The 16,989-nt window shown below is 39.9% G+C and overlaps 1 protein-coding gene across 4 annotated transcripts in view; it reads left to right on the top strand.

Moving 5' to 3' along the window:
• Positions 1-1,847: 1,847 nt before the first annotated feature.
• farp2 (FERM, RhoGEF and pleckstrin domain protein 2) overlaps positions 1,848-16,989 on the top strand; it is a 31,685-nt gene continuing 16,543 nt past the window's right edge. For all 4 annotated transcript variants that reach the window (XR_010166424.1, XM_063891106.1, XM_063891105.1 and 1 more), the window contains exons 1-13: positions 1,848-1,994; positions 2,961-3,196; positions 10,252-10,356; positions 11,579-11,621; positions 11,702-11,780; positions 12,054-12,151; positions 12,917-13,031; positions 15,296-15,443; positions 15,552-15,647; positions 15,792-15,955; positions 16,343-16,411; positions 16,502-16,559; positions 16,702-16,954. Coding sequence is in view for 3 of the 4 variants with exons in the window: in XM_063891106.1 (XP_063747176.1) it covers positions 2,996-3,196; positions 10,252-10,356; positions 11,579-11,621; positions 11,702-11,780; positions 12,054-12,151; positions 12,917-13,031; positions 15,296-15,443; positions 15,552-15,647; positions 15,792-15,955; positions 16,343-16,411; positions 16,502-16,559; positions 16,702-16,954 (1,429 nt within the window). In the remaining variant the exon portion in view is untranslated. The remainder of the gene's footprint in view (positions 1,995-2,960; positions 3,197-10,251; positions 10,357-11,578; positions 11,622-11,701; positions 11,781-12,053; positions 12,152-12,916; positions 13,032-15,295; positions 15,444-15,551; positions 15,648-15,791; positions 15,956-16,342; positions 16,412-16,501; positions 16,560-16,701; positions 16,955-16,989) is intronic.

Raw genomic sequence — 16,989 nt, 5'->3', positions numbered from 1 at the left:
AAAGTGTCAGGCCCCCCTGTCCTTCACCTGCAAAACGTCAGTTGAAGAGACAAGCACTAAGCTGGTATTAACCAGGAAAGCATTCAAAATGACCACAAAGATAGATAAAATACAAAAAAATACAAACAACAGAATACCAGAAGACACAGAATGCAAAAGACAAAATGTCGATGAGACATAATAGAGTTTTAGGTGAGCATATGATCAACTGGCATCTATCAGATTTTATTTGGCTAATCTTTGATGACAAGTTATAGACATTTTCTATGCATAATCAATTGATATTGGAAAAAAAGTGAAGAGTAATAGAAAATGAAAAATAGAACAACAACTTTTAAAGAACATTTGAATTCATCCGGAATATTTTATATTGTGTATTATTTGTGATATATATATATATAATTTTTTTTACTGTAGTTATGTTTATACTTGCTGTATATATATATATGTTTATACTTTATACTACTTTCTTTTAGATATATATATATATTAATGCCTGAACACACTGCTGCTGTAACAAAATAATTTCCCAATTTCAGATCAATAAAGATATATCTATCTATCTATATTGAAAATGTTCTAACATTTTCTGTTGTGTTGCATTGCTTTTTTGCAATTACTATATTATTATATTTCTGCATTTAATCTGAAAATATCATTTTGTCACCTGTAACCAAGAAGGTGAAACTTTAGATTTAGTTCAAAGACCAAATGAACACCATTGATTTTTAATCGGATAAAATCCTATACATAAAAGATGATCAAGATTTTTTTAACACCCAAAAATATATATAATTATCCTATACATGAAGATATTCTTTTGATGTTTATTTCTATGTGTTTTACTATTATTATTATTATTATTATTATTATTATTATTATTATTATTATTATTATTATTATGATGTTTGTAACTTTTTCTCCTTTTCCTTAACATTGAATGCGTTTTAGTCTGTTTCAGATTTTGTTGACCAATTTCTTGTAGAGCAATTTGTGACATATTTGAAAAAAGATTTTTGTACGTTAACATGTAAAGTCTATTATAGTTATTTTTGTAAGGCCATATGAGATTGTTGTATTGGATGTCATCTAATATGTAGGAGCCTACAATGCAACTCGGTCCTTTATTCAGAGGGAACAGTAGGGGGAGCTCCATTACAGTGTCCGACTCTTTTGTTTTATGGTCATATTAAATCAGTCCGACTTGTTTACAAAGCAACAGACTAAAGGGAAATCTATACAACAAATGATTCATGGAATCAAGCTTTGAAGCCTTTAGCGACGCATACTCGGGAGTGGGATCGTCTCGTGACGCGCACACAGACACAGACACAGACACAGACACACACACACACACACACACACACACACACACACACACACACACACACACACACACACACACACACACACACACACACACGTACACACACGCACACACACAGAGACCTGACTGTTACTTAACGTGCACAGAGAAGTGTGACTTAATGGATGTTACAGAGAAAAAAACAAACCATAATATTACACACTATACACATACAATAAACATAATATGTATCTACGGGTCGTTCTTTAGCCCAAACTTAAATAAGAGCTGTTAAGCTTTGTGAGTCAAATCAGATATAAACTTATCAGATAAAACAATCGTTTATTTCCTCAAGGTGTTAACAACCATCCGCCTACAGATTAAGCCACGAGCCCATACACTTTTTAAAACTTGCCACGAGACCTTTTTAAAAGTCTACAACCTGTCATTTTGTTCACACTACCGTCCATCTATCCAGTCTATTTAAAGTAAAGGAAGGTAACTCTCCGCTCGCAGTCTACAATCCTCCGCCACATGTGGACCAATGGCAGAACGAGGGGGACTGCTTTAGCCAATGACAGAGCAGTCTGTGAATGCACTCGGTTGGACGACGACGATCATGGACGGGGATAATGTCCTTTTCAGTGTAGCAAACTTTTAACATAAGTGTTTCGACACGGGCAACACGGTAAGTCTAATTCTTATTATTGGCATATTATTACATTTACATACTGCAGTGTGACGATTTTTTCGGAGAGCAGAACTCGGCAACGATACAAATACCTACTGCCGCTTTCTTCGGTATAAAGTAACGTTAGTCTCCACGGAGCTCCATTTCGCAAACAGTAAAATAAACCTCACCTAAAACTTGTTTTGAGTTATGTGTGGTTAGTTAACGTAATTGTATCCCGCTTTAAAATGTTGGTATGTTTAACATTTGAGTCTTACTGACCCATTTTGGCCCACATGCAACGCCTAACAACTCGTTCCGCCGTCCTTTCTTATAGTGCTTTCAGGTCGTAAACTACCTTTAGCTGGCTTCCACCTACACTCTGGCTGCATGCTGCAGGGAGGACATGTGTGTGTTATCTCTCTGAGTTATGTCAGTTTGTGTGTTACACGCAGACGTGGGAAATAACTAAGTACATTTACTAAAGTAGTGTACTTCAGTACAATTTTGAGGTACTTGTAAGATCCTCAGAAATGTACTTGAGTATTTCCATTTTAAACTACTTTATACTTCTACACCATTACATTTAAAAGGGAAATAATGTTGTTTTACTCCTCTACATTTATTTAAAAGCTTTAGCTTCTTTTAAAAAAGTACATTTATCTGAAAATACTTTTGTACTTTTACTTAAGAATTTGAATGCAGGACTTTTACTTATAATGAAGTATTTTGAAAATGTATTGGTACTTACTCAAGCATCTGAATACTTCTTCCATTGCTGGTTAAACGTATCAGGAATGAGCTCGATGTATGTACAAAAAGCTTCAGACAGCCGGACTACTTCTTTTGGAATGAAACCAGTCATCACCTGAAGTCAGCCTACAACGCTCAGACAGATTTACCCACCCTAAGTTCACTCACTACAAAGTGTTAGTTAATTTTTCCAAACCTTAATGATCATTTTTACCTTCTCTGTGTTTGCAGGAGTGAGAGACTTGGTGGAGCTCCTCTGAGCAGTAATGGGGGATGTTGAGGGTTCATACCGGGCGCTGCAGACCCCAGGCATAAGGCTGGGAGCCCAGTTCAATGCTGGTATCAGCACCTTGGAGCCGGGCCAAAGCCTCAGTAACAACATGCTCAGCGGGAGCAAAAGCCATGGGCGAGGACTACAAATCCGGGTGCAGGGACTGGACGACTCCCAGGAGTTCTTTGATATTGATGTAAGTTTCTCCAACAGTTGTACAGTGTCATTAGGTTTCTTTCATGCGCTTTTATTTACACAGTGATAAGTCTGCAGTTTGTTACACAGCAGGTTACTTCTGAACTGACCTTATTGTCCTGCTGGGCTAGCCTGGTTGCGTGTGGCTTGGTGACAGCTGCCACATGGCTTTGGTGCGGAAATCCCTTCCTTCTTAAGACTTCTTACTTGGGTAACCTGGTGTATCTCACCAGATCCCATTTTGATAGTTTATTGGCTGTGATTTCGGCTATGGTCCAAGTAGTAGTAGTAATAATAGTATTTTAGTACTTTCTATTCCTTAGCCAACAAGGTGGTAAAAACACAAGGCCAACCACGGCTAAGGCTTGAATGTGTTCGGTGTCTGTTCAATGGAAACATTCATTTTGAATTATAAACCTGTGTATTCCTCAGTGCTGGAGAAGCATCACAATATTTGTTTTTCTTTAACAAATGTTAATTTGGTAGACAGGTCAGCGTTTCCAAAATGTGAGTTTTCTTGCTCTGCAACCACAGCAACTCAATGCAGTTTCAACACATAATTTAATATAAATTTCAAAGCATTACAGAAGCTTACAGTGCTAGATACTGACACTGAAATGCTCTGGTCATGAGCTAAGATTTATCACAGGTGAATCTGTAGCCAAAGGTCAATATAATTGTACTCGTAATCACTCTACAGAGAAGTGTGTTTCTCTAAAGACTTGCTTTTGGTTTGAGCAAACTTTCAGATCTACATATGTCAAGTGCTTTCCCTTGTTTAATCGCCATGTTACACCGAGTCAATCAGAAGGCAAATAGGAAGCAATAAGGAAGCCACAATATCAGAGCAAGTTTCCTGTTGTGTGCGTGTGTGTGTGTGTGTGTGTGTGTGTGTGTGTGTCGCATGAGAGTCGCCACAATAAATAGACACCCAGGTCAATGACTTGTGGGCTGATTCTGTAATTGCTAAGGGTATTGTATGTTCAAGACTCTGTCCTGAATCATTGTGTAGGCGCAACAGTAAGGCTTCTGGCAGATGTAGTTTTGGGCACTGCTGAGACAGACATTTCATAATCTTATGCACCATATGTTGCCTCACAGTCTTAAGCTAATAGAATAGGACTTACACAAGTTTAAGTTGTTTCTTTGGATGCTCAGTCAAGAGGAAATATGTTTTTGTTCATTTTAATGAAGATATTTTGTTTAATTATCATAACTAAACTGGGCCTGGTCAAAGTGAGCTGTGGATATGGTATTGATGGGAGGTGGCAGACAGAAATACATGGCTGCAAAGGGGGAATGACGGCAATCCTGTTGTCAAGCAGACTGCACCTTCTCAAAAACAAGATGGCCTCTGAGAGGCTCTGTTGTTCACCACCATTGCCCAACATTGCCTAATGTTGCTGTTCATGTATACGAGTTGTGGGCTGATCTGAGTACAGTGTTGATCTCTATGCGCACAGTGGCTGCAGAGATGTACAACCATTACATGACCTGTTTAATTTTCTCACTTCAACATCTCCCTGTGTGCTATATCATTTATTTTAAGTAAATGTTACCGTTTTTTCCCCTCATTCATACTGCATGTAAAAATAGATACAAAATTGCAGTGTTAAATACTTGAAATAGTTTTGGCCTTAAAGCAACTGCCTCCCTTCAATGTGGCATTTTTATTGCCCAGCTGCCTTATACATGTATGTAAAGATGTTATCATCCGCCAATACCTGCAACTATACTGTATATTGTGCACGAATACAGCAGCGTCAAAAATGTGTTGCCAGGGTTCTCACAAAGAACAGTTGGAAAATGATTTATTTTAAACTGTTGTGTTTTCAAGGGGAGGTAAATAATTGACTTAGAATATATATCGCTTGATTTCCCTTTTTAATCTGGTGTTTTATCTACATAATCACTCGAAAAATCTATTCATATACAGCTCCAAAAAAAATTAAGACGCCACCCCCATCTTTCTTAAATCTTTATCTCTACATGTATGGCAGCCATTCCAATGTCTGTTGAATTCCAACACAGAGAAAAGTTATCAGTAGTTTAAAGAATACAGAGTACAATAAAATAAATTCCTTTTACTCAAAGACAAACCTATAAATAGTAAAACAGGAGAAACTGATAATGCTGCAGAGGTCTCCTAATTTCCACAGCTGTATAACAACCCCTCGTGTTTGATGTCTTCAGGCTCTCGCATAAGATGTGAGGAAGGCCGTAGCAAGTTCAGCATTTAAATCATGATCCAAATTGAAGTTATTATAAACAGCTGTTAAAATCAACAATATTTATCCGTTGCTGTTCGTATGAAGGAATTCTGTTCATATAAGTATTGCATTTACACTTAAGAGGTAAAGGTGATGATAAAGACTTTGAGAGTTGCACATTTCTTTTTAAAGTGCTTGAATTTTAAAAAGCGGATTGAACCTGGTATGGCTCTCCTGCACAATAATAGAACACAATTGCTTCTGGCTTTGTCATGCTCTATACTTATGAACCTCCCTCTCCTGATACTCCAGAACCGCATGTACATATGCTGTGATCTGAATATGTGCATTTATGGTCATATAATGTCTTTAGTCTGGAGCTGCAGCAGACAAATCGGATCAGAGCTCTTTGATCTGGGGTCCTGCTGCAGGTACTGCACTCAGTCATCCCAGCAGACATTTGCTGTCTGCAGGGCTCTTGTCCACAGAGGCCCCTCCCACAGCCAGCACAGTAGAAAGCTCAGCCTTGTGGTTTCTGGACAGGGAGGCAGGGCTGCAGGGCAGGGAAACACAGGCTCCTTTTATCCAGCAAAGCCAGCCCCTTTGCAGGCCTTAACTTCCAGCCCAAAACTCGCAAAGAGGGCCAATGGTGGGATGTAGCCCCTAGTTGTGTGAAAATTCAGTACAGTCACGGGGATGAATGGGAGGGAATCTGGGCAGGCTTTGCTTTTAGTGTTGGCAAACAAGCACATAAATAGCAAGGTTGACAACCAAGTGGGCTGGAGGGGCAGTGGTGTTAAAAGAGCAGTTCAGAGGGAGCAGTCATTGGCCAGTACAAAGTTTGGGCCAGGATGGTGGGGGAGGGGAGACACACAGAAGTGAAGCCCTGCAGAAAGTTGGGAATTTCAACCACTGGGCTGTAGCAGGGTTTGAATTGATGAAACTTGTGGTAATGTGTTAGAGCTGTGTGTGTGAAGATGGACCTTAAGATGTTAAAAGTTGGAAAGACAAATTCTGTAGGGATACTAGTATGTTATTTACTTGCTATTGCAGGGTGCTAAAGAACTATGAAACAGCAGAATATATATGGCATGAGAGGGAGCATCCGTTTCATGTGCGTGCTCACAAAAGGAGTACTCTTGCTGTTCGTTACAGCTACTACAGCTGAGCACTCAGCTCTCATCTGTACAGAGCCCTCACACTACCCCACTATGTACTGAAGTAGCCAAACAATCTAGAAGCTCTGCACTGTAGGACTTGTCTCGTGATCCACACTAGAGCTGTGCTCTTCGTTCCACAGAATATCTATTTTGGTATTAATGTTTTTTAGTTATTGCTTAATGGTTCAAATAATTCCTTGTGCAAAACTAGCAGGAAATACTGTTTTCAGCCTCTCAAATATGCAGAGACATGCAGCACTTCTGTTTTCTTTCATACCCAAGTGGATATCTTTGTGTTTTGGATGTAGAAAACAATGAGCAGATTAATCGATGAGGAAACATCCTTGAAGCCCTAAGCTACTCAGCTCTACTATCATAACCAATATTTAATTTTGCCTCTCGGAGTACTGTCTGCCACTCAAAGCGGTCCCAACGATCTTTTCTTTGTGTATTTTGGAGTTTAGTTTGGAAATGATCTGGTTTACACAGCTGACGTGAGCAGTCACACATTAAAACACCTGATCCTGATTACCACCCTGTAATGTTTGTCTGCCAACAAATGCTCTCGACAACTGTACACAGTGGTGTCCTGAAACCAGGTTAGTGAAAAAGGAAGTTGCACTGACGAAGTGGCCATTAAGTTAAGAAAAGCATCAAAGGACTTGTTGATCTTTTGAAATGTCTCCTAGCAGACTTGTGAAAGTGGCCTCTGGCGTGCAGAGCTTTCTAATGCATGGAAAGGAAATCTCCTGGTGGCAAGGCCTTTACAATGTGCATCCCATCGTGCCAAAAACAAGCCCCAACACACCCCTGCTGTCTCACTGCCATTCACTGGTGACTGGGGAGTATCAACTGCTGTTTGCTGTACCATGCCTAACCTGTCGTGCGAGGTACACCCAAGCCCTTGATCTGGAATACGGCTGGATATTTGGGTTACCTGTGTTTATGCGGATCCTTCTGTGTATGAGAAGGGCAGTCCTCCCTTCTTTTTTTTTTTTTAAAACTGGCTGCTTTTCAAACCCTGCACTTGTGTACACACACACACACACACACACACACACACAAACACAAACACACACACACACACACAAACACACAAACACACAAACACAGAGGGAAGATTTGTCTCCCCGAGAAACATCTGTTAGTGATAATCCCTGCTGCATTCTGGGCTTGATTGGGTGACCCACTGACCTGCCTTTTAATGTTAGAGCTCAGAGATGAGACTGTGGTCCTTCCTTACCACAAGTTTGGTGTGAACAAACATGCATGTGATCTCACTGTCACATCACAGATGCGCTTGAATTGAAAATGCCAGATGGACTTGTAGGACTAACACGCCCACTTTTGTTTGCATGGCAGAATGGATCAAGATAACTGGTTAAAGACCGGGTTGGGAAAAGATATCACACAACATTTACTGCCGTGACTTCTAGAAGATTTGAACACTTCTCCAACATTAAGAAACTATTATCGGTCGTCATTTGCGATGCAAAACTAAACACTTTTCTTTATCATTATTTTGATCACTTGTTCGTATTTCTGATGTAAATTTAAAAACCTAATTATCTTTTATTCTGTAAGTAGTGAGCCAACGCCCAAGCTACCATGTTTAAGTTGCTTGTGTTATTTGACTATTCATCTGATAATGCTAATATTTGAATTTACATCAATGGCATGTTCATTCTGTCAATCTGGACAGAAAAATGTGAATGAGTATTATTATTATTATTATTATTATTATTATTATTATTACTATTATTATTATTATTATTATTATTACTACTATATCTCCCCACTTTCTCTACAATGACGGGTGCTCACTCTCTCCATAGATGATATACATTTCTGTGATGTTTACACATGATTTTGTCATTGTGTTGCTATACATTTAATTATGAGCTCATTGCCTTTGTCATATGGAATTATTTCTCCCCCTTCTCACTTGTTGACGCTGCTCTTGAATGCATAAATGGCTAAAAGTCTCCTTTGTGCTTACAGTGTACACAGAAACTGATTGCACTCACAGAAAAGCCAATGAGGTAAGCAGAAAGAGGAAGTTATCTGAAGGAACATTATCTGCACCTCTGCAGTGAGATAAAGTCCCATGTAGAAAGAAAACTGAATGTGACATTGGGTAGATTCAGTGTCAGGATACGTTCTGTATGTTCATGCGGAAGATGTTGTCCTTTTTTGCAGCCGTCTGACAGCATTCTGTCATCGCTGTCTCTGAGATTGTTGAGGATAAAGCTGAAAGTATTAGAGGAGGATTTCACTCTCCCTCGAGTGCGCTGTAAATGCACTTTGACATTCCTGCAGAGGGTTAATGAGTTATACAAAGGAGGGGCTTCTACACTGAGACAACACTTTAATCTGCCTTCGGTTTAGGACTGTTTTCTTGTCAATTCAACTGCCCTTTTGACAGCCTGTTTTATTAAAAAAACACCAAGCACCTTATGACGTAGGAGGTGGATATATTTTAATTTAATTTCCAAGAAAAAGGCTAATTATGCCTGTTTGTTTAAACGTGCTATTAATGCTTCTTAACAGTTTAAACAATGTTAAGCCTGAATTCTCCCATGCTTTGTCAGACAGTGAAGGGAGAGCAGACATTATCCCACAAGGAAGATGTGGTTTTGCTCTAATAACGCTGTTTATGCAGCACTTGGTGGACATTGGTTCCATCTGCTTAGAGCTCGGTTTATGATTATTTTGACCCTTTGATGAATTGAAATTCACTGAACTCCACAGAAATATAATACCTCTGAAATGTTCCTTATATGTGGCCCCTGATACATTTTGAATACGTTCTGGTGCTGCCTGGATTCTATGTTTGGCCTGCACTCAAAGGCAACCCAGACAAAGTGTTTTAACACACCCGGGTTTGATCTCTGGTTGGGATCAGCTGTAATCAGACACGGAAAAAGGGGCATTTTACAAGAGATTCCTTCATTTATGGATGTTGTGTCTATAATTTATAGATTTATGTGAATGCAGTACATGTGATCGTATCAAGGTAATGAAAAGACTAGCTGCAGCAAATCTCCTGCTGCTCTTTGAGTTGTAATGTTTTAGCCAATGCAAAACAGTTATTTTTATAAGGCTTTTAAAAATACTATTTTACATTACAACCAGATGTTTCAGGCTATAATTTTCTCAAAAAGTCACAGGCTAGGATTCCAAACCTCAAGTGCAGTGTGTTCTTAGTACATAGTAATTAGTTCTTCGTTTAGTGAAAACCAACCCTGGAGCGTTGGGAAGGTAAACTACGGCAGATTTCCTCACTCTGTTCAGGGCCCAGGATCATTGTAATGTACAGTAGGAAACATTTGTGCAGTTTCCTTACTCATCACAGTCATGGAAATGACTTGAATTGACAGATGGAACATACAAGAGGCATCTATAAAACACACATGAAGTGGATCATTTACTGATGCTCAATATTGTAGTCTGTACCACACTGACTGACAGGGTTTGTGCTCATCCCAAGCAACATTACTTCTTCATAGTAATGTTTTTTTAATCCCACTATGCTGTGGATAAAGTGGCTTGGTTTGAAACTTTTTTTTAAAATGATGTTGTCTGTCCAATGATTGAGTAAGATATGTGTGTGGGTTTTTAGGGTCTTTGTGTTGGCATCCTAATGAAAGAAGTGATTCACTCTTCCCTGTTGTTTTTTCTTTCAGCCAAAATCTATCGGACAGTTCCTGCTCACTGAGGTTTTCCTCAGAGGCAACCTCATAGAGAGCGATTACTTTGGACTGGAGTTTCAGAACATGCAGATGAACTGGGTATGTACCAGCAACTGTTTCCTTGGTTTCCTGTTGGAAAACAACAGTTATTCTCTAGGAACTATCATGCAAACCGTTTATGAGTGTCAGTCAAAAATGTCCCAGTTTGGGCTAAATAAAGTACTTCCTCAGTCCTGTACTACAAAGCCAGTTCAACATTTCCTGGACTTCTTTTGCATAATCTGGATTAGCTAACCCTAACCCTGGCTAACACCATCCCACTACCCTGTAGTAGGACCCAGGGTTTCTCAGTGTGGCTACGAGGGAGTTCACATGAAAGGGGTGGAGTTAGCAGCATTTGACCAATCAAAAATTTGGACAAGCTCACTGTCAGGCGAGTGTTATATTTCACAAATGAAGAGTAAACTATAATATCAGACAAATATGAAGTTAAACCTTATACATCCATGTGTCAGAAAAATCATCCAGGCCTAAAGCAATATAGCTGCAGCTGCAAAATGCAGTAAGAACAGCTGCCAAGAATATAGAACTGTGTGAAGTAACAGGTGTGTTATATCACAAATTCAGATCTGACTTTAATTACAAAGATATAGGCTACTATTTTAATTATTATCCTCAGAAATGAACGTAAAAAACATAATTTTGAGTGATGAGCAGGTTCACTTTAATACCTTAAAAGACTGGTGGTTTACAAAAAGTTCATCAAAGCCTAATCTAATGTGTGGAGTTTATTCTTCCCGTCGCTTATATATTCTTCTGTCCAGAACCTATTGCCCGGGTGTGTGTGCTTTTATAACACAATTTTTCAAGTCTTTAAATTACTCATGGCATACATAAAAGTGTGTTACCTGTAACAAAATAACGCTTAGACTCTGCTGTGTTTCAACATAAGGCTCCAAAAGCTGACGCAGATAAATGAACATATGTGATATGAATGATAGGTGGGACACGTCTGTCCTGCTGACTGAATGCATTGCTCTGTTGCAAATATCAGCTGATGCCAATTGTTCAATATATCTGTCTGGATGGAGCACATTCCTCCCTCAATCATGCCCAGATGTACCATGGTAAACAGGCTCCTACAGAGAGGCAGTGAAGACTACTTCTGCCCACAGCATTTGCCACATCGCTCTACTACCATCTAGACGCTGACTTACAATCACTGTAGTAATGGAGTCATTTTTGGTAGAGTTGTCTCAACTGCTAAATTCTTGAAAGTTATTGTCTTAATGTGGAGTTGTTGCAAATTCTTTCTCTTCAGGTTTGGCTGGAAGCCACAAAGCTGGTTGTGAGACAAGTCAGAAGTAAGTGTGTGTGTAAGTGTGTGTGTAAGTGTGTGTGTGTTTGTGGGGTTCTGATCTGATCTGTCCTCATGTTTTCTCAGGACCAGCAAACACTCTATTTAGGCTGTCGGTGAAATTCTTTCCTCCAGACCCGGGTCAGCTGCAGGAGGAGTACACAAGGTCAGTGACTGTAATTTCCTCTGGATATTACTTTTATCTCATGCATGTGTAGAGGGGCTTTAAAAAATACACAGATTGATTTTTTTCCTCTCAGGAAAGCTCATGCTTATGCTTTTTCAGGGAATTACAATATTTGTCTTCTGAAGAATGTTATTGAAATTGTTTCTGCAGTCTGTTAGAATTGGTGCCAATGCAATGTGGCAGCCTGTTGCATGATATGTACTTAACTCGCATGAACATAAATGAAATGCCTTTTTTGTTTTGTTTACCTAGGTACTTATTCTCGCTGCAGATGAAAAGAGATTTGATGGAGGGCAGGTTGATCTGCACAGAAAATACTGGAGCTCTGATGGCCTCTCACCTTGTCCAGTGTATGTTTAAGCTTCCATTTTATCACAGTACTTGGTTGTCCTGTAGTTAAACTTTTGTTTATTTGATTTGGAGGTTGCTGCTGCTGATATGTAATATTGTAGATAGAGAGGTGTTTCTCTAAAAGCGACAAACCTCTAAGGATGCATGTTTTATACCGCATTAGTTATAGATAGATAAGTGATGACTGTAAGTACAGCTACTTCTGCAGCTGTTGTACTTTATTTTCATATACAAGTGTAAAGATGTATGACCTGTTTAATGAAAATCCCAAAGTAATTCTTGTTTTCATAAATGTGCTGCACAGCGAGTGAACTACCACAGGAGTTCCTACACAAACAGACAAATATAAAACTCGAGAGTTAAAACCTCAAAGAATGGCCCCGGCCGTGGCGCAACTGGCTGGGGCACCTGCACCGTATGCCAGCAACCCGGGTTCGATTCCCGACCTGTGGTCCTTTCCGGATCCCACCCTGACTCTCTCTCCCCTCTTCCTGTCTCTCTCCTATCCGATTAAAGGCAAAAAGCCCCCCAAAAATATTTTTAAAAAAACCTCAAAGAAGTAGGATAAAAAAATCAAACAAGTAACATCAGAAACCAACCAACAGAAGCATGTAAATGAAAATCATTCAAAATGAAGAATGGAATAACTTAAACCCTATTTCAACCAATGTGCACACTAATAATAAACCCAGTTGACGTGGCTTAATACATGTTACCATAGTGTACTCTAAAAACCTGATGTGTAGCTCTTGCTTTGACCACAGCGGAGATCGGCGACTACGATGACGGAGCCGACCGCGACTTCCTGAGAACGACCAAGCTGTTGCCTTACCAAGAGAAGGTGCAAGAGAGGATCATGGAGCTGCACCGCAGGCACCTGTAAGTCGCTCCCTCAAGTGCCATGTGCTGGTTGTGACTGCTTTTTTGTTCATGACACTCTTAGTACTCTTATACAATTCATGTTTTCATTGCACTCTCTAACGGATGCAAAAATAAATACACAAATTACTACCTATTAAGAGTAACAGGAATAAATGTGACTGTTCACTCCTCACCACACTAAGCCAGTTTACTGTGACATGGGCACGGCTCAGTTCATACGAGGACTGACACGGCTTGACCTGGCTCCGTAGCAGGTCCTGGTAGTGTGGGTTAGTGGGATCCTTCTCCGCTCTAAGAAGGCAGCATTAACTCATTATAACCCATTCATCACAGAACACCAGAACAGTATGACTTCATTGAGATGCGTTAGCTGTTTCAAGAAGAGAAAAATGATACACAGTCCTCTCCAACTTGTTTTAAGATTGGAGGCACTTTATAGATTTGTTAGACTCTCTAAAAGTATTCCTTGACAAAAAAAAAGGGAGGCTCCCACAGATGTACTCTTACAGTAGTGGGCATCATTTCCCGCAGCATCGCATTTGAATTATATTTTTGGGAATTTGTACATGGTGGCACTGTGTATACCCCTGTTTAACGTGTCTTTAAATACAAACGTGTAGTGTTAACTATGATGAAGTAACTGAAGTGAGACAACTGTGTTCTTGCTAAAATACCATAATGAGAGGGTTTGCTCCATTTCAGAGTCTAAAAAACCCTTGCTTCCTTTTTCCCACCACCAGCCCCCTTGTTAGCTCAGTACAATTCAGCGACCAATAGGGGCTCTTTACAAACCAGTGTATTAGGCGGCTCTAAAGACCTTTTCTAATCTCTTCCCTTGGTTGCCAGTGTGGAAGCACAAGCGTTGAGTTTCCCTGGCCTAATCCCTGCTCTGGCCGCTCTATTAGCCAGAAGGCCAGAGGGGCAGGGGAGGGCCCTAAGAAGATTTCCCTGCTTAACGGATGAACAAAATTAGAATGTGGTGATGATTGGAAGGATATGTCTTCCTAACATGTTGTGTGGTTGTAATCACATGGTTTAAGATACAGACGTCTCAAAAGTGGTAAGGGATCTAAGGACGCAGTCTTCAGGAAAGTGTCATGGTACTATCATTGTTTGAATATCATGTGGTAAATCTAATTGACAGATATTGCATAATTAACAGCCTGTGTTCCATTAGGCTGGTCAATTGTGCTTTTTACCTTGTTTGTTAGAGGAACACAATTATTTTGCTGCTCTTCGGACAACAGGAAAATACCGTCAAACTTAATCTCTGAGTATTGTTGTTGCTACAATCCAGTGAACAGCCTAGTGGTGTAGGAAAGCAGCATTCACTCATTATAACCCATTTATCACAGCACACAAGAACAGTATCACTGTAGAACTACAGTATGACTTTACTGACAGTAAATATTTAGATTTGCAGATTCATAGACATTTGATACCATTTTTGGGGTTTAAATAATAATAATAATAAGAAGAAGAAGAAATTTCACAGTCCAGAATCAAACTGAATGTTTTGTTGTTGATGCAAACTAGTTTACGGCCAAGTGGTGTCTTCAACAATGTCTCATCATAAATGTACTCCTGGGAAAATAAGGGCTCCAACTGTTTATTAACTGGATTAATTATCAGATGTTGGCAAGGACATATTATTTATAATAAAGAATGCCTATTGATATATGTGCTTTCACCTGAGTGTACTTATGCAGCTCAGTTAACACAGTCAATACTATGTTACGGTTAAATGAAAGAGGCTCAAAGTTACTTCTGGACAAAATGACGGCCGCACCCACTTTCCGGGGGAAATCCTGCAATAATAGTTTTTTCATGTCTTAAAGCTGCTGAAGCATATATTGCCCCTCAAACAACAAATAAGTCCAGAGTTACAGTTCATTTACTTCCTCTCCAGAAAAAAGGAGAGTAAAAGAAAGGATGTAATTCAGAAATCTCAATTTCAGTGTCAGCCTGCTAATCGTCCACCGGCAGACCCACCAGACATCCATCCGCTATTTATTCGGAGCTCCGTTAAAAACAAAGCCATCTCTGTCGTCTGACGGTCTATCTGATAAGATTTTCCTGTTTCTGGAGTTATTAAAAAAATTGACAAACAGAGATATTGTTTTCTGGCATCACTTACATTTTACGGGGAAATCTGCATTATGGTATGAGGGGTGCACACCGAAAGTAAGAGGGCGCAGCGCCCCTGTTAACCCATTTAGACTAAACCCTGATATGTGTTTTCCATATTTTCATGCTCCCAGGGGCCAGACTCCAGCTGAATCAGACTTCCAAATCCTGGAGATTGCCCGTAAACTGGAGATGTACGGTGTCCGCTTCCACCCAGCCGCTGACCGGGAAGGCACCAAAATTAATCTAGCTGTTGCTCATATGGGCCTTCAGGTTTTCCAGGTGACTGCTGCTCTCATACAGCTGTGTTTTGTGGATGTGCCATTACTCCCTCAAAATGTTGCTATCAGGGTTATTACTTTCTATGTTAACATTCCACTTTTCTCCCAGGGCAACACAAAAATAAATACCTTCAATTGGTCCAAGATTCGCAAACTGAGCTTCAAGAGAAAACGCTTCCTGATCAAGCTCCACCCAGAGGTTCATGTAAGTCTTGAAGAACAGATTATTGTCCTTGCTCACAATATGTCAATGGTGGCTGTTTGTTATTTAAATGGTGTGTCTCATGATCCACAGCCACTAAGGAAGAGGCTTGGTAACAGTGTGTTTGTTGTCTTTCTCTGTTTCTAGGGCCCTCATCAGGACACTCTCGAGTTTATGATGGCCAGTCGTGACCAGTGTAAAATCTTCTGGAAGATCTGTGTTGAATACCACTCATTTTTCCGTATGTTTGACCAACCCCAGCCGAAATCCAAAGCTATCCTCTTCACCAGAGGCTCTTCCTTCAGATACAGGTAATACTTATCGACATAAAAAAGGCATATCTCATCTAAACAATGCTTGTTTATAGGAACTTTTAAAAATGTTTTATTGCATTTGTGTACATTTACGAAGTTGAATTCTTTAATTACGAGAGAAAAAACTCATGAAGATTATCCGTATGTGATGTGATGCGAAGTATCCTTCCCTGTTAAGTGATATTGTTAAAAAGCACAAAATGTTATTTGGTCAAATATTTGACTTTATAATCAGAGAATATTCATGTTTTCTCATAACACTAAGTCTTAAATCTGGGAAATTCTTGAGTTTCTTCTAAGAATGATAGCCTCCTCCTCTGGCTCCGTAATTATTATTTTTGTTGTTTAAGTATTCTGTGTTTTAATTATTAACTGTGTTCACAGTGGAAGGACCCAGAAGCAACTTGTGGACTATGTCAGGGAAAATGGAGCAAAAAGAACTCCGTACCAGAGGTGTGTGTTTTTTATATTTGGTAGATGTATATATTCCCTATATTGGTTTTTGTTTTTGGTTACAATATTAATGCCATGTTTCTTGCTCAGGAGGAACAGTAAAATCCGGATGTCTGCTCGCTCCCTCGCCTCAGATGTGCCAAAACAGGTCAGTGGTTCTCCAGGGTGCAACACATTTGAGCTTTCAGCATACTTTACTATAACGAGTACATTAAGACAATTCATCTCTGCTTTCTACCCTAATGGATTCTTCCCTCACTCTGTGTTCCTTATCTGTGTCAATTTTTCAGAGCTTGTCATTCAATGACAGTTTCAGGACCCCAGGCTCCCCCTCCTCCGCTTCTGTGTCCTTCTACCCATCACACGTCTCTAGCCTCCTCCTGCGAACAGAGCTCCAACCACAGCTGCAGCCTGCCACGCCAAGCCGATCTCCAGCGCCTCCCCAGCAGCAGCTTCAGCTCCCTATGCAAGCTGCCAGACCCCCCAGCCCTCCGAAGGAAGACCCTGTCAAGGCTGCTTCCCCATCTCACTTCACTTTTCAAGGTGCCCCTAGCAATCAGGCAGCAGGACACTGCAGC

The sequence above is a fragment of the Eleginops maclovinus genome, chromosome 9 (genome assembly GCF_036324505.1).
Source record: "Eleginops maclovinus isolate JMC-PN-2008 ecotype Puerto Natales chromosome 9, JC_Emac_rtc_rv5, whole genome shotgun sequence".
Lineage (NCBI taxonomy): Eukaryota > Metazoa > Chordata > Actinopteri > Perciformes > Eleginopidae > Eleginops > Eleginops maclovinus.
This window is presented reverse-complemented; position numbering and strand designations above follow the sequence as displayed.